This window comes from Mercenaria mercenaria, chromosome 7, assembly GCF_021730395.1.
Source record: "Mercenaria mercenaria strain notata chromosome 7, MADL_Memer_1, whole genome shotgun sequence".
Taxonomy (NCBI): Eukaryota; Metazoa; Mollusca; class Bivalvia; order Venerida; family Veneridae; genus Mercenaria; species Mercenaria mercenaria.
Window position 1 is genome coordinate 34,720,661 of NC_069367.1, and position 25,521 is coordinate 34,746,181.

General features: G+C 34.5%; 2 protein-coding genes across 3 annotated transcripts; both read right to left on the bottom strand.

Annotated features, from left to right (window-relative positions):
• Positions 1 to 3,201: 3,201 nt before the first annotated feature.
• On the bottom strand, positions 3,202 to 12,159 carry LOC123554437 (uncharacterized). 2 transcript variants are annotated; one of them, XM_045344585.2, is made up of 8 exons: positions 11,947 to 12,159; positions 10,136 to 10,305; positions 9,762 to 9,876; positions 9,476 to 9,539; positions 8,915 to 9,073; positions 7,692 to 7,825; positions 7,204 to 7,240; positions 3,202 to 6,045 (listed from the first exon to the last, which is right to left on the bottom strand). In XM_045344585.2, the coding sequence occupies exons 1-8, from the start codon at positions 12,073 to 12,075 to the stop codon at positions 5,879 to 5,881; spliced, it is 975 nt and encodes a 324-aa protein (XP_045200520.2). In that variant the 5' UTR covers positions 12,076 to 12,159; the 3' UTR covers positions 3,202 to 5,878. The 2 variants fall into 2 exon arrangements, with proteins under 2 accessions (XP_045200520.2, XP_045200519.2); XM_045344584.2 differs by having other exon boundaries at positions 7,180 to 7,240; positions 11,947 to 12,153.
• Positions 12,160 to 15,487: 3,328 nt separating this feature from the next.
• On the bottom strand, positions 15,488 to 22,153 carry LOC123554434 (monocarboxylate transporter 12-like). The gene is made up of 6 exons (XM_045344577.2): positions 21,753 to 22,153; positions 20,084 to 20,227; positions 19,553 to 19,699; positions 17,799 to 18,980; positions 17,464 to 17,601; positions 15,488 to 16,050 (listed from the first exon to the last, which is right to left on the bottom strand). The coding sequence occupies exons 1-6, from the start codon at positions 21,937 to 21,939 to the stop codon at positions 15,899 to 15,901; spliced, it is 1,950 nt and encodes a 649-aa protein (XP_045200512.2). The 5' UTR covers positions 21,940 to 22,153; the 3' UTR covers positions 15,488 to 15,898.
• Between the last annotated feature and the right edge of the window lie 3,368 nt (positions 22,154 to 25,521).

Genomic DNA, 25,521 nt, shown 5'->3' on the forward strand with positions numbered 1-25,521 from the left:
TTTAGCTTCAAGGCATTATGTCAGAGCCTACTGTTTTGGTCACTCCGTCAACAATTCATGTTACGGATACATAAAACAACCTCGGAGAACCGCTTGACCCAGAACTTTTGCAAACTTCATAGTGTTGGACAGGGGTCTTTATTAAAGAAGGAAGGACGTTACTGGTTTTATTTGGGGGTCACTCCGTCAAAGATCAAGGTTACAGGGGCCTGAACATGGAAAACAATTTCCGATCAATAACTTCAGAACCGCTTGACCCAGAATATTGAAACTTCATAGGATGATTTGACATGCAGAGTAGATGAATCCTATAGATTTTGGGTTTACTCTAATAAAGGTCAAGGTCACAGGGGCCTGAACATGGAAAACCATTACCGGTCAGTAATTTGAGAACCACTTAACCCAGAATGTTGAATCTTTATAGAATAATTGGACATGCAGAGTAAATGACCCCTATTGATTTTGGGGTTACTCAATTCAAAGTCAAGGTCGCAGCGAACAGAACTTGTAAATCCAGTTCCGGTCAGTAACTTGAGAATCACTTAACCCAAAATGTTGAAACTTCATAAGGTTATAGGACTTACAGAGTAGATGACCCCTATCGTTTTTGGGTCACTCTATTAAAGGTCAAGTTCGCAGCGGACAGAACATTGAAATCCATTTCCAGTCAATAACTTGAGTACCATTTGACATAGGACCTTCATATTTCGTGGGTTGATAGGACTGAGAGAGTAGATGACCTTTTTTGTTTTTGGGTCACTCTATTAAAGGTCAAGATCGCAGGATGTCCATTTGGACATTCCTGCATGGAAATCCATTTACAGTCAATAACTTGAGTACCATTTGACCTAGAACTTTCAAATTTCATAGGTTGATAGGACTTACAGAGTAGATGACCCCTATTGTTTTTGGGGCTTACTGCATCAAAGTTCAAGGTCACAGGAGCTGAGCATAGAAAACTATTTTCAATCAATAACTTGAGAACCATTTGACCCAGAATGCAGAGTAGATGACCTTACTGATTTTTGGGTCACTTGATCAAAGGTCAAGGTCACAGGGGCCTGAACATGAAAAACCGTTTCCAGTTCATAACATGAGAACCACTAGGCCCAGAATTTTGAAACTTAGTGGGATGATTGGACATGCCAAGTAGATGATCCCAGTTGCAACCAACCATCAGTGTCTCTTGACTTTTGCTCCTGTCCCCTATTGACTGCTTGCCTATACGACTATGCATTGGGGGAGACATGCGCTTTTCTACAAAAGCATCTTCTAGTTTGATCTGACTTTATTCAAATCTAACATCGACAGGTGCTTGAAGAATCTTCGTAAAATTTGTGTTTTAATCTCACGTTTAGTTACTCGGAAAATCGCACTAAATCCTTGATGAGTGATATTTCGCATTTCGGCCTCTTAATTAATGTAGCCTCAATATTTCCCATTTGCTGTGAAATAAACAAGTTCCGACGAGAACTCTGTACGAGTTTGATAGAGCAATATTGGACTAAAAACTTATAAACTAAAATTTATGCGTGTCTCTGCCATTCATTGAAGTAACATATGCTAATTTATAATATTCAAAGCAGTCAAAGATATAAATGAGAACACGTTTGTCGGAACCAGGATGCATATTTTATGACCGTAACAGAGAAGTGGTAGCCATATTATAAACAAAGGAAAGAGATCTGGAACATGCCCAGATACATTTCTGTGGTCTTTTGCACGGGTTTGATATTCTTCCAAGTATTGGAGATGTCGAAGAGAAAAAAGAAGTATTCTAACACGATCCGATTCATTTTCCTATTAAACAAAGAAGGCTGAAAACAGTGAATTATTATACAACAATTCACTGTTCTGACATCACAATTATTACGTCATAGCGTCAAACGACATAGCGGCGCGCTTCTAAAGAAACCAGCTGAAAACGGGCAAATATTTAATGAATGCCGTCAAGGATGTACTTTAAAATCCGTGGGAACTTGTTAGAATCGAAATAATATATCTCATTTAGTGATTTGCTCTTGAATAATATCATTGTTTGCCGTTCAGATGCGTATTATTATATAAGTCGGGATGCGCCCTCATGATATAATTCCTTCGCATCTGAACTCCAAACAATGATTTATTCAGCGACAAATCACTAAACATGATATATTATTTCTTAAATGTTTTACAATTTCAATGCTGATATGTATGTAAGGCATTGTCTGTTATGTAGAAAGACACCAGCGAAACGCTTTCATTGTAAAATAAAATATCTATACAATGTAATATAAAACACGAAATTGTATATTGACAGTAAATGACAGTTTCAAGTATCGTTTGTTTATTTAATATACGTAGCTTAAATGTATAGGACACATACCTTAATACAGTCAAGTGTATATACAGACATATCACTATGGTCATTTGTCTCAAGCACTGGACATACCGTAAACTTTTATCTGGAAACTTTACCTTAAAAACCCGGATACACGAATGTCAGCTGTAATGATTATACACTCATATACAACTTCAGATGCCAACTAATTCAATTCTACCTTCATATCAAAGAGAAGAACACACATGTAGAGTTAAGAACTGGCAGCAGAGCCATTTGAAAAATATTTGTTGAAGCTCGGGTGAGACCCAGAAAACTTTTATTGACAACTGGCAAACTATTACCAGTGTTAAAACAAGGTGTCATGACTCAGATGGTCGCCTTACTGCGCAACTGTGGACAGAAATAAGAGGATGGACTGTATGCCCCATCACGAAAACCAGTCACAGGTATTATGGCCCACCCTGATGTGTACTTATTCCACATCGATGTAAAAGAATATGACTGTTGTTTTATAGTCAAAATTGAAACAATGAGTATTATATCGGAATGTCGAACCATACATTGTTTCTTCTAAATGATTTTACCGTCTGAGCCACGCCATGAGAAAACCAACATAGTGCATTTCCGACCAGCATGGATCCAGACCAACCTGTGCATCCGCGCATTCTGGTCAGGATCCATATTGCTCGCTTTCAAAGCCTATTGCAATTAGAGAAAACCTTAGAGACCAGGGCTAGCATGGATCCTGACCAGACTGCGCGGATGCAAATGCACTATGTTGGTTTTCTCATCTATACATTTAATCAGACAGTTAATGAATTTTGTTCTTGACAAACACTAATGTTAACCAGTACAGTATGCTAGTTCAATGCAGTCAATTCTCGACAAAAAAATAATTTTATTTCCAATCAAATATAAAACAAAACGAATATGAACAATCTTTAAACTTCATAGACTAAGTATTCCTTTATCTATTTTTTTATTACTATTAACAATCAAGGAGGGAACAGAACTATATTTAATGATAAATACAAAATTTGAAAACCTGACGATAACAAGATATCAGGAGTATAATCTCTCCATTTTAAAGATATACCAAAGAGTATCAGATAGAAAGAAAATATGTCTGACATAATTAACATGGAAATGATATTGACATGTACACTGAAATTGTGATAAAACATTTTGAAAATTAAAAAAAAAATGAAAAGTCTCGTCTTTATGGTTTTTCTATGGGATGGTCAGAAATTCAAATTCACGATGGTTTTAAATCTTATATTCGCAAAATTCTAATTCTGGAAGTCGTGATTACATTAATGTCCATTCTGTACCGTATCCTACCGTACCGAACTATTGCACTTGTGCATGGTATTTGTCTCCTAGCAGTCGTATTGGCCCTCGAAGTGAAGAAATATTGTGTATATATAAATAATTTAATAAGTTAATTATTTTTATGCGCATCTCCCACTAAAATGTTTACCTTGAGACATTAACATCAAATGTTGAAAGTCTTAATCAAAAGTATTTAACCTTACTAAATATATATACATAATTATACTGTGTTTAGCTATACATATACATTGTAAAACGTGTGCGTTTTTCTAAACTTAATTAATAGACAGTATTGTTTATTTATGCACAATTTTTTCTTCAGTTAATGTTTACATAACCTATATGCAGTATTTTTTCATATATTCAAATATGAAATTCTTGGTCAAGTATACTATTAAAGGCTCATAATGCTTTGGTTGATGATGTGGCTGACACAATTTTTGTTATGGTCAGGTAACGTATTAATTACTTGTCAAAATTTAATCCTATTTTTGATATTTGATTTTCTCCAAAAGATAATAATAGGTAAGGGTAGATTTCTCGGAACCACAGAGCACCTAAAACACAACCTCAGAGCCATGCATGAACAAAGTAGGCCCACAACAAAAAGAAGCTGTAATGGAAAAACATTACAGACGGGTTGCTTCAAACATCTAACAGGTTCATATTACTTTATTAGAAATAGAGATAGAGGGTGAGGAAGTGGTAAAATGGTGGGGGAGGAATTTGAAGAGGAAAGAAGAACAAGGATGAAATACAAAGGGAATGTTACGTTCCTTAATAACAGTCACACTGCAACGTAAACGCAGACACTCGTGTACCACAATCAAACACACAGCCATACCCTACTAAAAACATAGAAAACAGTAGGGCACCGTCTTAGACTCACAATTACACAAACGTACCCATATAACCATGAAAAAAACAATTGTGTACCTCATTAGGATTCCGTCAGCCCGAATAAAGGGGAGCCATGAAAAGTAACTCAAAGTAAAGGAGGAAACAAAAAGTAGGTTTGTTTTTCTCCAATACATGTTTTAGGTTTGAGTATTGATTAACATGACAGATGGTTTTATTGAACCCATTCTTTTTTATTATCTCCCTTTATGGCTCTTACACCATTTGTTCATATGCATTTTTGAAAGTATATGTAGTGCCTTTCTAACTACGTAATTATGAATAACATCTGTTTTAACATAAATTCTGAAGTCTTGTGGAACTTTAACATAAATGTTGATGGAAATGATGGTGCTCAGTTTAACTTTGTACAATATAATGATTAATAAAATAGAAAAAAGTGGAAAATTCACAGGTCGCCCAACACGACAAAAACGAAAATGTTGTAGGCTCGGTTTGATTGAGCCTGCTCATGGACGGTAGTGGAAATGCGTGCTACCGTCCACGCCCTCTAACCCCGGATTGAGCAGAACTCAACATTTACACATGCTGAAAGTACAAACCGCAGTCAAGCAAATCTAAAGGCAATGGTAGGTTGTTATCAATGGAGTTAACATTACAACATTTACGCACGTCAAACGTATTGTTCGATAGAAGCAAGATTCGGTTTCAAATCAGAAACCACGTCATTTAAACAGACAAAAACGGGTGGATTGTAAATTCAGTGCATGTACAGAAAATTTAGCTGGGATAAGAAGTGCATAGCCAATGAAATAAATCATTAAATGTAAAAGTTCTTCATAGAGATATCAGAAAAAGACAGACTTTATCAATGCAAATTCTCATTGTCGACAGATGTTACTGTCTTACTGTGTTACTGTCACTTTAGTCATAAAGAAAGCTGCAAAACAGAGTCTAAACTTCCTTGGGAAGTTGACGATGCAAAACAAAAAAATGACTGCCAACTGAACTGAAATGAACATTCACGTGTTTAATATTTGTTGGAGGAAAATTAGGAGATACATTCTTATCTAAACGTGGTATTTGTCTCAAAGTTGCGTGCAGTTCAGATGAAATCTTTTAAGCATATTAAGAAAACACATAAGTAGTTTAATAGAACATTTGTAAACACTAATAAATGTGCAGCTTTGAGTATTTATGTCACTTGTATTGTTCTAAATAGCATGTGACTGAAAAATGATTTCGCCACCAGAAGTGTATTATAGCAGAGTATTTCACGAAATGATTATTACATATGTTGAAAAGGTATAACAAAATCAAGGTGCTAAAACAATATGTATGATGCTTGAAAGATAGGCGTATAAATCAGCCGTTGTGCGTTGAGGCAAAATCGTCTCCTCTCTCTCGTGGAAATGAACAATCTAGAGGTGTCTGTTCAAATTCACAATTGGACGTCTCTCCGGGTTTATGCTTCGGGAGTGCTTTCAATTTCATTTGGTTGAACGTACGTTTCTCGTACCCAAGACACTTTTCTGAAATATATACCGGTATGTAACGTCGCGAAACTAGTTTGTATTTTTTTAATTAAACACCACTAAATATCGCATCGTATCAGAATATGATTGTACAGGTAAAATATTTACTGCTTAATCATGAATATTAGAAATGGAGTGATTTTAATTGATCTTGTAGCTGTAAATAAAATTCATCATCTTAAACATATGAATTCAATTGTTTCGCGTCCTCAATAGGATAACGTTCATCAATTTAATGTCAACCTTCGTGTTTAATGGTACTGATGATAAACTCGAACAGATAATAAAGTCGACCACCTTGAAATTATTCGATTGCAATTGGTTATTTTTATAATTGAATACACCATCTAATAGCAAGCACTTACAACACCAACAGGTGTAAACAGAAAAAAATCGTAACTATTCTGTATAAATAAATGACATACATTTATCTATTTAAAAGTTTTCATTCAAAAATGCTGGGGATGAGGATGTTATTTGCGCATATTCACTGTCAACACATGAAGGCATGACATTGGATGACATTTCATTACTTGATCGGGAATAACTGTTGCAATATTTTTGGGAAAGTTTCAATATAATTCTATGGAGATGTTTTTTAAAATGACAAAGTGGTCGAATTTAACATCACTCAACGTTCGTACAGTCCCCATTATACATAACCCTTTCAGGGCCTCACTTCTTGTGAGTTTCCTTACTAAATATAAATTTAAATTATATCAATTATTCAGTAAGAGCTAAGCTTTATTTTGATACCAAATATTGATAACAATTTGCAGAAATAAAAAATATACAGGTAAAAAAAAACTCATTTCCTGTCCGAGTTTATCATCAGTACCAGTATATTTGATATTATCTTGATATTTTATTTGTAACCAGCAATCAGTCTCTTACGTGGTTCGAGTCTTCAACCAGCCGTAATTTATACCATTCTTACTTAGCAGTTTTGCTTAGTACTATGCTATTGAAGAATTTATATTGATATCCAGTCGAAAGCGTAATGAATTATCCCAATATTATAAAAACGCACGGATAGTTAACATATTTGCTATTATCTCTTCATAACTTCAAACCAAATGGAAAGCTTCAAAAGCCTGCATTTTTCAATAGGTGAATTAAGAAATAGTTTACCTTTGAACTGGAAATGATAGTTACCTCCCGTCTGTGTCATCCTGAACCAGTATGGTTCATTCTGAAAATAAAAACGTCCGTAGTGATTGTTTGTATTCCTACGGCTTATGTTTAAAATCTCCTCGTATGCCTTTAAAGCACTTGTAACCACTGTACAGATCGGAGAATGCTTCTATTTAAGCTTTAGATATTAAAAAACGTGACCAATTTTCGTTGATTTTGTTGTTGCAATAAATTAATGAAATTTAATCCTATAATAATCTCATTTATTTCATCTTCAAACTTTGAAATCAAAGAATTTGATCCGAACGAAATAGAAGTTTAATACAAATCTGCGAAAATTCATGCGCAAGAAATTAAATGATATCACACTATCCTGAAATCAGCATCATATTAAGTTATTTCCAACTTATGACTTCTTTGCGTGTCTGTCTTCATTCATAAAAATGTAATCCCTTCCAATATAATGTATTTAATCAAGTAATAATAATTAAAAAATGTCTATCACCTACTTCTTTTAAAACGACCTTTTCTTCTTCGATGCCAATGTACCATCTCATTGTTTCATCACTAAGAGCAACTTCAAAAATTATTGGCATTTTGTTACCATTGTCCTGCAAGTACCTTTCTCTCCTCCAAAATATAGCTGTCAAAGTGTAATAAAAATGACTTATTCCCGAATTAAAGACAATATTACATGCTTGTGGACAAAATCAGAAGTTGTTTGTGTGCAAGATATACCTTGAAGAAGCGTAAAACAATGTATAATTTATAGGGCTGTTAAAGGAAAATGAAACGAAATTTGTTTTAATAATCACTAGATAACCAATTAAGGCACATCATTATAAGGACTGTTCTGAATTGTTTGTTTTGCAGAAAGTGATTCCAATATATTTCAAATTAAGTTGATGGTAGAGACTCAAATGAAGAAAATTAGTTGTTTTATTATATTACAAAAATATATCCACCAGACTGTCCGGTGAATCTGAAGCTTTTTCTGGCACTCTGAGAAATATCGGCACTATCTGCAACGTTTGACATTACTCTCAAAAATGCATTGTTCAATGTCATCGTCAATATGTTATGCCTTACATATGACATTTTTGGTTTTGTTTTGATTACGTGTTACGCCGTCTTTCAATAGTATTTCAATTTTTTTCAGTTATGTAACGGCGGGCAGTTAACTCAACCAGTGTTCCTTGATATTCTGTACCAGTACAAGGCTGTTCTCCGGAAGTAACTTCCAACTTCCCCACATGTATGAATCCGAGGTGGAGGACGAATGATTTTAGACACAATGTCTTTTATCAAATCGCTAAGGAGAACATATGCCTCGCCCGAGAACGGAACTCACGACTCCGCGATTCGTAGATCTGCGCTCTCGCTAATGCGCTAAGCTATTTGGCTCTTTGGTTTTAAGCACTTCTTCAAACTCGGTTGTAAACTCGATGCAAATAATACTGATTTTATTATCTGCGCTACAACTTCTTTAGTTTTTGAAGCGGCATACGTATTGACAGAATTGTAATATAAATGTGCAATAATTATTTTTCAGTTTTAACTTTTGCCCTAAGAAAAGGAACGAACTTATTATACGCCCTTTTAAAACCTAATGCAAAGTATCACTCATTATACACACACATTTTTTATGTTTATACAATAATTGTTTGCAAATATGATATTTGGATATATTATATGTTTACGTATAAAAGTATTCGGTATTTTTCATACATACTTGTTTCTTCGCAGTTGTTGATTTTAGCAAGGGAGACTATTCCATTCGAAATATCCAAAAAATGCTGCTCTCCTGGCACCTTGTACCGGTGTTTTGTTTTAGATTCTTCCGAAGTTTTTGATTTGTTATACTTCAAGTGTTTAGCAACTGGATGTCCATCTAATTTGAAATATATATATATATAAACAATGTAAAATCTTTGTACATATAATCTTGTATTGTTTCTATGTATGTTTTTATTTAGTACAGCAATAATAAAAACGTCATATCAAAATTTGAAGTTTTTTGTCTGCGTTGTGTTTCACTGATGAACATTTGCTGACGCTTCGAACAGACTTAATAAATTGTCAAATAAAGATAGCCTCATACTAATATAAAATACAAAAGAAAATTTCAAATATTGTCTGTAAGCTATCGATATGAATTTAAATCTACGCGGACCACGGACGAGCATACGCGGCATTTGTACAACATGTACATGCATAGCTATATATTCATCAACAAATTTCAAAACGGTACAAATGGAAAAATAAAGATTAATTCTAAATTAAATGTATTTACCATCTGATCCATCTGGGACAAGAACAGCATTACTTTTTACCCATATATTCTTCCTCCGTAGAACCTACAGTTCACCATAAAATAAAACTTTGTAACTCTATGATATACAGGTTTAAGTATTTGACACTTTAAAATAGCTGTCATCAAACTCGTTTTAGTATCTAACACCGGAAATAAGTTCTTTTGATGGTGAGAAGCAGAAAAGGGTATCAAACTCCATTGAAACTCGATCTATAAATGTCCATAATGATACGAAATAACAGAAGTGTATTGTTAGAATGCCTACCAGATTCAGTTGTGTTGTTCCGTCCACTTTCACATTTCTAAAGCGATCCATCACTTCCTGGTGTGTCATGTCTTGGACAAAGTCCTCATTAACAAATACAAACTCGTCCTCGTTACTACAAAACAAAATTACGATGATTAATCAGAAAGGAACACTAATAGTATAAATTGACATAGAAGATCGAATTTGTATTGGTCGAAATTGCGCAGAATATATTTCATTTATAACTAAAATTACTGTGTTAAGCATAAAAGTGTCACTTTCGAAGGACTGTATATTGCACCGATTGTATTGAAAAGTCCCACATGTTTACAAATATATTGTACTCCTTACCGATCGAGCTAGAATCAATATGCTATGATTTAAGAGTTTACTTGATCTTCATTTGACCGGCAGGTTCACCAGTGTCAACGTCTTCCATATAATGTATATAACAAACTGATCCATCTGTCCTGCTTTCCTTGAAGGTGCATAGATTTGCCCCAAAGTTATCATGTCTGGCCGTGTCGTCATTGTTGTGTGGGATAAGTATTTTGGATTTCTCCTGAAATTAAACGATACATTTTTGTCTTGAATCTATATTTTCATATATTATTTATAGTATAAACATATTCATTTTTGTCTATTTGTTGGTTAGTGAATGGAACCCCATTTAAACTCAGTTTCGTTTCAATTTCCCAGTATGACAATATGACACACTTGTGTTACATATAATGGCATATCTTCTACTATTGGCAGCATTTAGAATTCGGACAAACTTTGTTTGATATAACTGCCTTTACTTACGCACAATTGAATTTAAAATCAGTTCCAATTACATTAAAAAGAAAATAGGATTTTACCATTCTATTTAGGAAAACCTCTCGTAATAGTGACTTTTATTATATACCTATGAATTTTCTGTCTAACGAATAAAAAAACCTTGTTATTAAACTCCCATCGGATACTGTAAATATTTAATCAGCCTTGACGTAATAATGACGTCACGACGTTCAATGCGTCAAAACGTTCACCGTTTCAAACTAGTTTTAAGCTTATCTATTTAAAATTATTGTCAGTTTTGTTTGAAAAATAATACTTGAAATAGTAATATGTATATATTGAAAGGGTCTTAAACAGAATCTTGATGTGCAGTTATGGTGCATTCGGCTCTCTTCCATTTTGCCAAGTCGGAACCCACTCGGCTGAAGCGACTCATGTGATCTAGGTCTGGCGAATATCCACTCGAGCTAAATAAAGCATTATAGATCAATGCAATGCTATGATAACCCTTGACTTTTTACGGAGTAAATACAGAGTGGCAATAAGTGGATTATGACATAACAGTCCATTCATTGCGAATTAGTATTGTTGTTTAGAAAAAAACACACTTTAAAAACTGTCAAATTTTGATGTTTTTAGTTGTTTTTGTTTTAATTTATACTTCCTAGATAATACAAAGTCTTATGCTGAAAACTTTTATTTCAGTTTAAGCTAATTATTATATATATCAGTCTGAAGAATATCAGAGCGTAACTTGTTCTACTTAAACAGATATTTGACATTATCGACCCCCTACCCCGTTCTGCATCTTCATCAGATTAAGGCAAATGCTGGCCTAAAACCCTCGTGTTGATGGATTCCATCAGGAATGAGGTGTAAAGAGTGATTAATATGAGTTGTATAACTTTCTTCACAATCGACGTAAAATAAATTATGTTTAAACTAAATAAGGGTGATTTTTTTATCAAAACAAGTAAAAACTATTTGGTTACATGGTACATTATAAGCCATATTTTGATGATAAGCATTTATTTTCTGCATAAATTTTGTTAGAAAGAAATATTCAAAGACACATTTTTCAAAATAGCGAATATCCTAACAGATGGCTCCTACCTCCTTAAAAGCTTTTGAAAATGTAAGAGATGTCTTCTTTTCATAAAAGATATAAACGGTCAGCTATTTAGTATATTATGCTAGTACATGGTATATACTTCCTCAAGTATATGTATTCCAACCTCAACTTCTGTTTTATATATTTTCCAACATTTGCATTACATATAAGCCTATGTAAAGACGATACCCGTTGGAAAAAAAGTTTCAAGACTACTTTATTTAAAACAATTCCAGCTTTTAAACTTGTATATTGAATAAAAGTTTCATGTAGTAGATTAAGTGAATGAAGAATATGATAATATTAACTTACCTCTACGGGCTTTATTTTCCATTTAAGCGAACAACACTTGATGAAACATTTTGAGCAGCATTGCTTTTCTTCCGTATCTGAATTGACTTCATCTGGAGTACAACATTGAACACTTTGACACGTCCCCATTTTCAACAATGGCCCAACAGTAAAATAACTACACTTTTATAGTGCCATTATAGGGGAAAACTAAGCAGTCAATTCTGCTAATTATGAATCAGTGGTGCCACTCCTTTTTCCAGTAGTTTCGGTAATGCTTTGTTAAATTGATCAAAGACACGTATACCTTAATAACGCGGAAGTATACCTTAATGACCCGTTCAAACAATAATATGATACAATGCGAAATGTTACTTCTTTAAATCTGAAAATGACGATAGACCTTATAATCATGTTCAATTTCTTTCGCATAAAAGTTTCCTAAATAAGTCGTCGTATTAAGCAATATACGTTTTTCATAACACTATCAATTCGAAGTAATTACTTTAGGTTAAGTTATCAAAACCTCCGAGTGGTTTATCGTCTGATTTATCACTGTTCAGTGTTCAGATGGGCATGAATCGAACCCCGAGTGGTTAAATATCAAACCATCTGAACGTTGAACCGTGATAGATCAGACGATAAACCACAAGAAGATTTCGATTATTTCCATACTTGCATGCTCATTGAAATATTTTGATAAGAATTATGCCTGGACTTCATTTATATGAGTAGTAAACCGGACGTCATGTGACAATTTGACGTCATAACTGACGTCATAATGCCTTCTTACCGGTCCGCCCGTCAACCGTTGTTTATATTGCAGGATATACATAGCTTGACCTTCTTCTTTGTTTAACTGGCAATGAAATCGAGCAATGTTTTTTGCAAGATATTCTTACAAAGAACCAAAAATATTGTGCAGACAGGAGTAAACTGTTGCAACGCTTTAGATATTATGGAGAATATCAATATTCTTAGAACTAACACTGTTTTGAACTCACTTTACCATTTTTTTGATGTCACATATACATTCTATGCTAAACTTGGTGGTAATAAACATGTTGAAAAATTTCACCCAAACTATGGGCAAATGGTTGTATTTATTAATTACAGAAAGTCAGTCAATAATAAAAATCGCTTTGTTTGAAATTCATTTCACAAAGATACGGGATGCACGTGTCTATGTTCATATATTAACTGACAAAGCTATTAATAACGATGAAGCATGTCTTGCACCGAGATCTGGCAAACAGTGTGCATTCATAAATGATTCAGTATTCACCAAAACAAAATCCGTAAATATCTACAAAATGTATTGTTCTATTTCGAATTATTGCAATTTGATTTTAAATGAAACTGAAACATATACAAACAAAACCCCCGGGGGTGTATCTTCCTGTTTAACGTATCCAAAACTGAGTGCATTATAAATTTTAAATGAGCCGCGCCATGAGAAAACCAGCATAGTGGGTTTGCGACCAGCATGGATCCAGACCCGCGCAGTCTGGTCGGGATACATGCTGTTCGCTGTCAAAGTCTGTTGCAATTAGAGAAACCGTTAGCGAACAGCATGGATCCTGACGGGACTGCGCGGATGCGCAGGCTGGTCTGGATCCATGCTGGTCGCAATGCCACTATGTTGGTTTTCCCATGGCGCGGCTCAAATATTCAGCCGATACAAATATAAATTGAAAGATTCAATTGACAAATGGTAGACAAAAGCGCCATATTATAGCAGGCATTGAATTGTATTTTGAGACTGACATACGGATAGTGGAACACAATGGCGGAACCTGAAAATGCAGGAAAGTCCCAATTCTTTACGTAATATGTCATAATCAATGTGATCAGCGTTTGCATAATATCACGAACATATAACAATATAATTTTGAGATATCTGAAATAACTGGGACATTGTAAATATATATACTCTGTCAACTCTTGGGACGGCATTGATTATCGGTAAACAAACAAAACAATAGCATAAATTATGTCAATACACTACGTTTACGATGCATTCAGTAGTTCCTCGTTAGCCGAGCGGTAACAGTATTCGTGTTATACTTTTTCGTCGGGAGATCGTTTCCCAGGCCCGTAAAAAATATTAATAAAGTATATAATTTCTTTCTTTTTCCAATACGATTCAACAGAAACAGCACGAGTTGGTTAATCTAATACTAACATGTTCGCTTACTTATACATGTAACTGATATAACGTAGTTATGTTTGAATACACTTCGTCTTTAATATGTTCTGTTTTGAGGTGTCATGAATGAATTAGAAACCAGAGAAAAACAAACTTCCACAAAGTACGTAAATTAAAAACAAAATGAAAAAAAGTATTTGACGGATACAAGATTCGAACCATCAAAACTATCACTACGTACGAAATGATTACATGTCTACTACGCTATCAAGCCAACTATTGAACTTACTTTTTAAAAGAGTGCTAAGTACTGACTGTTTATTTGCATGTTGCTAAAATTAGAAACGCCAATATACTGTGCGGTACTAATGTGGTGGCTGAATTTTGCAAGGGTGTGTTAACGTGAAAAGAGGATAAACATTTTTACTTAAATACATGACAAATACGTCGTACCAACTCGACAACTATGTCATCACGACATAACAAATAATTGGCGACGACAAAACATACACAAACTTTTGACATTTTTGTGTTCACCGATCAGGTTTCTTTTTTTTTTTTTTTTTTTTTCATAATAATGTTTTTGACTTTGTGTCTTCGCCACGAAATGGAAAGATGCGAAAGCATGGCAAATCAGCAGATTATTTGTTCTGAGAAACATTTTTTTTCGCAACTAGTAATTATAGAACGCCCGATAGGCACAAAATTTATGAAGACGAAATATGAATCTCGAATCTGTTTGGTGTGGTGGCATAATAGTAAAGCATTTCTGGTGTATAGTCAGATAATAGCAATCGCATTTTTTATTTTTTATTTTATTGCATACATGAGCCGCGCCATGGGAAAATCAACATAATGGGTTTGCGACCAGCATCCGCGCAGTCTGGTAAGGATCCAAGCTGTTCGCTAACGGTTTTTCTAATTGCAACAGGTTTTGAAAGCGAACAGCATGGATCCTGACCAGACTGCGCGGATGCGAAGGCTGGTCTGGATCCATGCTGGTCGCAAACCCATTATGTTCATTTTCTCATGGTGCGGCTCATATATTCATAAAACTTTTAATAAAACTTTTAAAAATCAGTTTCAAATTTTGCTTTACAGTTTTTGCGGTACAGTGGTGGGCACGTGTCAAACATTAGACATACTGATGTAGAAGTCATTCTTTGGTAGCAAGGATTAGTTGAATATGGCAAAACCGTTTCAAAGACAATGTGACTAATAACTCGATATGGTATTGTTTGAATTAATTGTCGTGGATCAACCGGCAAAAGAACAATACTTAGTCCGCCTGTTTTTCCTGTACATCACATAAAGATTATTACTCTTTGTCCTTTTGCGAAAAAAATACCTAAGATGGAAATCTCATTTGATTTCTTATCTATGTCAGTGTGTGGCTATACAAAAACAATAGAGTTTTAAAAAATCCGACATTGAACACATTGTATTTTAACTATTGGACAAAGACATTTGACATACAGTAAACATTCATCAGTTATGAAATTAAATATAAATAAATAGGACGACGTGCTTGCATTTTATATGCTGTTTAATTTTTTATTTAACCTGTATGACATCGGTGCGGCAAGGGCAATGACGTTCTGTAAGATATCTAAACAACAGAAATATAAAAGCCAGTTTTTAGGGATTAACATGTAATTATTATCCAATGTAAAAGGTAGTCAGTCGTTATATTATCCATGTTCCTTCTAAAGCAGTTCTAGTAAATTTTTATCTGAAGCATAATTCTTAACTCGAACTTCACTTTAAAAGGATATTAAGTAATTATTTTTTTGTAAATCGTATTAAGATATTGCACACCGTTGTCTATTCAACGGCTGTTTCATTTTCCTGTTTCTTTTTCTTTATCCTTTTATTCACGATTGGAATGATAAAGGCGAGCACACCAGCCAGATATGCAAGTCCACCAAGCAGATGAAAAGAAGCAACATATGATCCGGTGATATCACGTAAGAGACCTGAAAAAAGAATAAACCAGCGTTTGTTCAAAGACAAATGGCATAAACAGTTGATCTGTTGTCCAGTGGTAAGAACCAGATATTGCAAGTCCCAGTCCTTGATACATCAACAACAATTGGTAATGGACTTTCAAATGAGACTCTAAATGTTGGACTCATTTTTTTTTTTTTTTGCTTTGCAATTATCCCATGCGAAAGCTTCATAAATGTAATGCACTACCTAATACATTATATATAATACATAAACTAACTTGCTTTTTCATGGCTCCCTACTCATATGGTTAATCAATGTATAAAATATATAAACCAGAATTATAACAGGACCATGTTTTAAGACATCAAAACAATACGAAGAGGTTATATGCCTGCGGAATAATTTCACGACGGTGTAGCCCCGAGTGAATTTTTACACGCATCGTATAACCGAGATTATGAAACATGGTCCTGTTATATTTCATTTCGATCCTGATATAAATATGATTTTTGTAAACAAGTAGATGGAATAGTGAAGCACTATTTCATGGCGATACGGCGCCAAATTTAGTAAAACGCGTAACCCTGTTTTAGCAGTATTAAAATACAGGAGTTAACAGATCCCGTGGAATAACTTCGCAGCCGTCGATTGAGTTATTCTGCGCGCCTAGAAATCGAATTACGTGCAGCACCATTCTGTAATATGACTTCTGTCATGAAACATTTCTAAAATGTAAATGTAAAAATATAGATCAAACGTGGTAACACAGTTTCTCAGTGCTCGTATGGTGCCAAATAATATATCGATCTGACGTCAATATATCCACGTCTTAATGAAAATACGCCTGAATTTGTTCAAAGTAGAACGGGATTAAAATTCGGTTCTCAGATTCTATTTAAAACTTCATTTTATTATTTGTCTTGAACATCGCGAATGTTTGCATCTAATACATAAAGTAATTGTATCTGTATGCTCGTTAGGTAACATCCGTTATGTCATATGCCGACTTTCCAGCGTTTGCATGAAGACACCAGAAGCCTCACTAGTCACAGGTGATACCTAAATAAAACTACGAACTTTAAATAATCAAACTAGAAAGTTCCCTTACAGGAAAAGAAATCTACATCCCTTTAAGGATTAGAGCCCAGTGCGGGACAAATGATTCAAAATGAGAGTCTGTAACTTTAGTTAGGTGCCTCGCTTAATTCAGTTGTTATCTACGTCTCTGGTGTGTTTGAAAAACATACTCTACAATGTTTTCAAAGAGGATTTGTACATAAACTAATTCATATCTAGAACTTTCTAGCAAAATAATTTTCAGTTAGTGTCAACACCAGGTGTAAGCTAGACATAGTAAAATTCTTAATAACGAAACAAACGAATTACAAAACACTGCTGTAATGTACTACTCAACTTTTTATCATCAGATCTAAAACTACCTGCAATTGGAAAGAACACTGCTATAGACGTCCCGTGTACAAGTGTGCCAAACCCTAAGGAGCTTTTGAATTTTTCAGGTCCTATCACCTCCATTAGCAGCACCGCATACACGGACATATATTGCCCACAACAGATACCTGCATGGAAATTAATCAAATATGAAATAAAATATGTCAACAGGGGGAAAATCATATACTTAATGCTGACTGAAATTTTGAACAATAATACAAAGCAATAAAATCATGAAAAATATCATCAGAGTCTGTCTGTATCTAGTCAGGTTATTTGAAATGTCATTTTAGTAAATAATTCGATTTTTGTGTAACATACCAACCTGCTATTACCACAAATATTATCATTGTTGGGAATGAATTTACAAAACGCATAAGGTGTGATGTGGTCCCGAGCATAAACGTTACAATGACCAATATCGTCGACCTTTTGATCCACATTCTGTCTGCGACCACACCCATCGTAACTTTCGATACTAAGTCAATGATAGCCATTAAAGAAATCATAAGTCCAATTTTTTCATTACTTATTCCAATATCTTTTGCATGAGGTGGTACGTACACGGGTATTAGCGCTACACCAGACATTATAGAGAAAGCCATAAAAAGATAAGTGATAAAAACTGGATTGCGCAGTAAGCTTAAGTCAAATACTGTGCATAGCACTGACAAAATACATGATTTCATGTTCAAACAGCATCCAACAGCAATATTTTCTGTATCAGTTATTTTTGTTTCACTCATTGCAATATTGCTCTGTGAACAGTCTTTCTTGGAAGGAATATTAATATCAATAAATGAGCCACATATCCCTTCGCCACTTGTATATAAAGCTACTTGTGATCTGGATATAGCTTTAATTACTCCTTTCAGAACATTTGTACTATGGTGTATATTGCTTTCACTATCATATCTATTTTTACTTTCATTTCTATTGTTATCTTCAGATATAGTTCTCTGTCGAATTCCAAACGAATGGGCCCGCAAGCGCTGAAGCGAAGGTGATCCCTGAACCCTGCGATTAACCAGATCCGGGTCATATGACTGCATGCGAGTAAAGTTGTTTGTTTTCTCTAGAGCATGATTTAAAGGGCTTGTATGTTTCTTAGTGTCTGAATGAAATACATCTGATTCCAGTTTAATTTCATCAAACTTTAAATTTTCCGAATCAATGTCATCTTTGTCACTGTCTTCTCTCAATAAAAGTTTGTCTTCTGCTGTAATTTCAGTGCCTTCGTCTACAAATTTCATTTTCTTCTTAGAGTAACTTTCTATCGGCCTCATAAGTAACGCAGACACACAGATGTTCATTAGTAACGCAGAACAAATTAACAACGTTCCTGTATACTGGTATTCATCAAATAATTTAACGACGACGGGAGCAAAGATGAGGCCGCCTATGGAACCCCCTCCCATAAAAATACTGTTTGCGAGACCTCGGTGTTTGTTGAAATACACTCCTAAAATTGCAAGCACGGGTGGGTGTATAAATGCCATTCCAACACCTGTAATTAGAACAATTATGTTTTAATTAATGAGTCCTAACTGGCAGAATTACTGCAAGTATTTCAAAATATATACATACGTAACGTCAGTCTTATCATGTTTAAAAGGGGCTCCGTGGCCGAGTGGTTAAGGTCGTTGACTTCAAATCACTTGCCCCTCATCAATGTGGGTTCAAGCCTCACTCGGGGCGTTGAATTCTTCATATGAGGAAGCCATCCAGCAGGCTTACGTACAGGGGCCCGCTCGTGATGAAATAATGCACGGAGGGGCACCTGGGGTCTTCCTCTACCATCAAAGCTGGAAGGTTTCCATAAGACCTATAATTGTGTCAGTGCGACGTTAAACCCAATAAAATAAATAAATTTCATGTTTAAATAGCTTAAGTCCTGATTTTCAATTTCAATGTATATGTTACATGCATTATTCTAACAAAATAGAAAAGGCTCTTCTTAAATACGACTACTTGATGCGTTTCTTAAAGAGTTGAAGCATTTACAGTTAATAGTTACATCAAATATTCATGGATAGTTTTTGACCTTTAAATAATATAATTATATAACTGAAAGTGTACCTCCAAGCACGCCTTGAGCGAAATAAAACACTCTTATGTCGGTGGTAAAAGCAGTGATAAGGTATGCAGCAACTGTGAAAACACCACCTGTGAACACAGCAACACGACTGCTGAACTTTTTAAGTCCAATTGTCATAACAAATAGAGCTGAAAGAAAATTTTAATAAAGATAAAATAGATTTTTGTTGAAATGTACCATTCTAAAGCTTAAAACTGTATGAAAAGCTGCCTGTTGTTCAGTTACAGCGATTCTGTTGTAAACCAATTTCACGTCTTGTGTTACGACTGTGCTGAGGCGTTTCACAGCCATGCTATTTTAACCTCAGTTTGTAATTACGTGGTGGTAGTTGTACTTGTGTAAAATCGAATGTCTATCCAGTCTAAATTTTGTCTGAATAAACGTTAGAACGCTGGTAATGTATTTGTGTTAACTGTGTTAATAAAGCATCGGAACTGTTAACAAAGATCCCTACTTCGAGACTGACTGCTTATTTTTTCTCAAACGTATAAAATTATATAAAGTATTCAAACCTGTAGTGCTGATCATTATATTTTGTATCATACTCATCAGAGCTGTTTCTGAGGCATTTGAATTAAACCTCATCTGGTACTGAAGGAAAAATACGCCAAATGATCTCATCAGGCCACCATACATTGCAATCTCAAACACACATGCTGAAAAAAAGAAAACACTGATTGGCTTATATACATGTAATGTACTATAAACTGAAATGTCAAACATTCATCCTGAAAATACAGATGATACCAAATTATATTATCAGATTACCATATGTCAAAATCTCAAATACACATGCTAAAAATAATGAGAACACCGCTTGATCTTCTAATCTATCATATACTACAATCCTAAACACACCTCGTGAAAATAAAGAAGCATCAGGTCTCGATATTCTACAATCTCCGTTACACATCCTGTCAATAAAGAAGGTATCTCATCCCTCCCCTTAATATGCTAGTACAATCAAACATAAAACGTGCTTAAGAGAAACATATCAAAGAATATTCTCAGTATTCTACAATTTCAAACTCACAAATACAAAGTACACAATATATGCTACTCAAAGTACCATAACACATATCCTGTAATGACTAAATACACAAAAGATCTCCTCTAAATTTACGACAAACTAAGGACATTTCAAGAATACAACGTATTCAAAGTGGTGTTGTACTTTCTGATCCATATGCGTAATGCCGGTGCTAATGGACATGAAGGGTGCTGCACTATTTATAACCTCTCGTGAGAATGCTCAATCAATCCGTCTATAACTTTGCTTTAATGCGATCTATGCTTCCAAAGGCACTTCTTATAGATTTTATTCACTGGTGAAAATCAATAATGTATCCTCCCTTTCGGATGAAAAAAATTAACAGACTCCTGAAACAAAAATAGGTCAGATTATAACGCAAAATGATATTAAAAGTCGGAGTAGAATCTCTTGAAGCATTGGAAAGAGCAAATCTATCCGCTGACACACACGGCAAGGTAGACGACAACACACAAAGTAATACTGTAGAAGAAAGTTACTGCAGGTATGATATATTTCTATGTTAATGAAACTAATGTAAAATAGGTTAAAAATTAGATGTTTTACATACAAGACAAGAAACATAACACACAAAAAACTGTACAAACTAAAGCAAATTGTAAATAGGGATACTGTCATGGAACGGTCCGTAACCTATATAAGTTTAAACTAGATGAGGTAAACCATCCCTGAATTATTGAGAAAAAAGTGAATGTATTGAAATAATTCCCAACTGAGCTAAGCACTAACATAAGTGGCCAACTACTCCATAATATAAAATTTAGGTTTAAGTCTGTTATAGTAACCAGATCTGAACCAAACTTTATTTATACAAATCAAGTCAATGATGATAGAACAGAACATATACTTTATTTATTTCATAATTGCAGAAATGAGCCAGAATGGCTCTTATTCTATACAAACACATTTGATATAATTATATAAGGTCAAAATGTACAATATACACTCACAATTACAGTTTAAATTACATAATGTTAAATTGCAATACATAAACATAAACATGATCATATATATCAAATTCGTCAGTCATATAAAATCAATCTAGTAATCTAGTAATCAGTCTAACGCGGTGAACTAATATACTTTTACCTCATGGTATGAAAACATACAGTGACACACGGCAATACTACCTGCAAGAACCACCCAAGCCCATCCTCGATCTATGGGTGCTCCACTGTGATCGTCTTCAACCGTTCCATTTATTTCCATTCCGTCGATACCGGAATCTCCATCAACTGAAGCTTGGTCATTTCGGTCATCTCTGTCAAACATTTCTCCGTTAACACCAATATGTGTGTCTGGCTCTTTCTCGGTCATGTTCTCTAAAATCTATTTGCGTTAATGATAAAGTCAACCTTTTAAAAAAGAAACATATTAATGAAACTCTCCATTTTCGACTTAAACTGTCATCTTTTATTGCATCTGTAAATTATGTATCAGTTAACAAGTAAAAAAGTATTTGCTGAAAGTACATGCAAAATATCTTTTAGCTAATTTACTACTCAAAAATAAACGTGAAATATGAAGGTGGGTCAAGTGTAGATACCGAGATATCTCTGTATTTCGTATTTACTTAGACTATCTATATATACTATCCTAGGTTGTTTTGCAATTACATTAGATAATAGTAACTGTTTAAAACAAGTTAGCAGTTGTACACGAATGAGCGTAAATCTTACAATGGACTGTGATACCGAAACTATACAATTTTGTTTTAATTATAGATTTTTGCAAAAAGGTCAGCTTGCTCAAACTGACATATGCAGGTACTGAGAAATAGAATGCTTTAAGTTGTATTTTTTAAAAACTTGTCTGTCTGATATACACCAAAACCAGTGTTAAAGACCACCTCCCTGTGACGACCACTTAAAAAATCTTATAAAGGGCGCTGTTTTCTTTTCATTTTTAACTATGTAGTGTGAATGAACCCGTGTTAAAAGACCTCCTTTCAAATATACCACTTCTATCATTTCCCAAGGATGGCCTTTCCAAGCAGGTCTGACAGTATATTGGCAAAACAGTAACTATTTTATATGTTTTTTTTCACTATAGATAATAAGGTTTTGTAGGGTAAACTTGCTTTAAGGTGATAAACTTGTTTTAAGGTAGTTAACACGTAATTGCATTTGGCAATTTCGTGTGATTTCGTATTATCGTCTGTTATTTCGTCAGTCTGCGACCTTTATTTCCCGCATACAAGAGGTCTACCATAGATTCTTTGTTTAAATCTGGTACATTTCCTCGATATTTTAAGTGTGGTTACATTTCAGCCAATCAGCGACATTTTGCTTTTTAACAAATTAAAATAGGTCGAGGAACCGCGACAGCACTCCAGCATAACGAAATATCTTTCCTTTTTGTCCTTGCATCCGCCAAAATGAGAAATCTTGTCAAAGTCAAAACGATTAGATAACCGAACTAAATTTGTCAGGTTTGTATTGGAGTCCTTGCGCAGGCTCCAGAGCGAAAAAACAAGATTTCATGTGCTGGCGCGTCCAACTGGACAAACGGACAATATTTCTCTCGTTTGTGCTTTGGCGTGTTTTCGTCGGCGCCAGACAGCAAGACGTGCCATGACTGGTGTGTTAAATAAGTCGCATTTCGTTGTATTGTGCAGTCAAATTTTGTCATTTCACTTAAGCGGCCGTGCCAAACTTACATAAAAAGTCACTATTTTCATCCTGGCGCCCACAACAACAACACATCGACGCGCAAACGCGAGAAATATTGACTCTTACCCCTGTCGCTACTTCAAACACGTCAACCCGGAACATTCATAAATGAAGCAAAAAATTTAGAAATTATCAATTTCACTTAGAAAAACCCTTAACTGTTAATCAAATACACTCAATATAACGACACTTAGAAGTGTCGAACGTGACCACAGGCAGCGACGAAATTAATTATATGCATATATGTAAAATAGATAAAAAAAAAAATAGAAGCATTTTCAATTACATCAATTCATTAACGCAATAGGAAGGAAAGAACAGACTTATTGATTTGTGGGCAGATGCGCGCATTCTTGATTTCGCAGCAAAAATAGTAAATAAGGTTTGTACTGTACGTATCATTGTATACAGAGAAAAACATATTCTCGCTATACTAAAATAAAAAATCTTAGTTCCAGAATGTCTTGCCATCAGCAAAAGGAACGGCAATAATTGCTCAATATTATTCCCAGTTTATCTCATCCCGTCCCCCTACGATGATCAAGATCTCCGTGTAGATACAATAAAGCTGTAACTGAGACCAAAATATGTTCAAATTACTCTCCCGCCATTTAGCTCTGTAGCAATCTACGTGAGCTCGATTCCCGGGCGAGGCGTATGTTCTCCGTGACGATTTGATAAAAGACATAGATAGTGTCTGAAATCATTCGTTCTCCACCTCTGATTCATGTGGGGAAGTTGACAGTTACTTGCGGGGACAAGTTTATACTGGTGCAGAATCCAGGAATACTGGTTAGGTTAACTGCCCACTATTACATAGCTGAAATATATTGAATAACGGCGTTAAACCCAAAACAAATAAACAGACAAAATGTTCAGATTTCATACTCCGGCTTTCTTCGGACATATGCTGCGGCATATTGAAAATCGACCGTAAATATATGCAGCGTATACTCAAGACCTCCGCAACGTTGTGGATAACAGCAGAAAAAAAGATTCAAACCTACTTTACGGTTCACGAAAATAGAAAAACCATCACGACTTCAAACAGTTGTGACCGTTTTTTATTGGCACATAATGCATTATTTACTAAAAATGTTTTCAAATTGTATCTTTTCCAGCCCCATATGATGACCTATGCTCAAGTCCCTAGGTGTAGACACACAAAAATATTCTTTATTACTCTTCGTAATTGAGTTTTTAACAAATGTCTGCGTCCGTGTTGAAAATAAACTCCGACGAAAAATCCGGATGTAATTCGCTGCATGTGAATTCAGAATTGTGCATAACTGTAACAATAAAATACCAGGAGCAGTAGCAGTAATGGTGATGTTATTGTTTTTGATCGCTATAAAAGTAACATCAGTCATACTATTGATATAGTAAAAGTATTAATACATATAATACAGCTATAAACTTGTTCGCTGGAGCTCACACTATATAATTCTTATAAACGAGTGTGCTAATCTCAAGCCTTTCGACCTGGTGATGTCCAGTCTTCAATGTATAACTGTTTGCCTAAATTCCAGTGTTCTAGCCGGTCAAGGGTTCATTTTGAGATATCAATTTCAAAGTTTTCAATTGTTCTATCTGTTCAACTGCTGGAATATAAGTGAGTGATAAAATACTCATTTAATATTAAGTATTGATTTGAATGATATGCATAGCTCCATTTTTGTCAAAATGTTAGTTAGAACATCGTTCAATTGAAGTGACGAATTACTTATATCAATCCAACATTACATTTATTATTTGTAATTACGTACTAACCAGTTTATTGATGTTGGTTAATAGGTAAAATTCTAAGCCTCTGTCCTTCAGCCCTTGGATAGTTTTTTATCATTGACCGGCAGGCCATTCCATTCAATAAATCTACTATTACATGACTACTTATACAAAACGCCGGTCCATAATTTGGGCTATTGACCTGGAAAATAGTTCAACATAGATTTACTGAGCTAAAGTCAAACTTTTAGAAAAAATTGTTTTGACCATAGATCGGCTCTTCATTCAATAAGTGTACACTACCGGTATATTCCAAATATTTTCCCTTTTTGCTTTTTACATCTATTGGTTACAGACCCGTAAAAAATTAACAAAGACTTACTTTGTTTTTTGTTAATTCAAAAGTTTTCTAATATTATTATTTTCATACACTAGAAATTGTATTACCCAGACGATCACTCAGCAATGTTCGTTTGAAATTGAAACAATGAAATTTTAATAT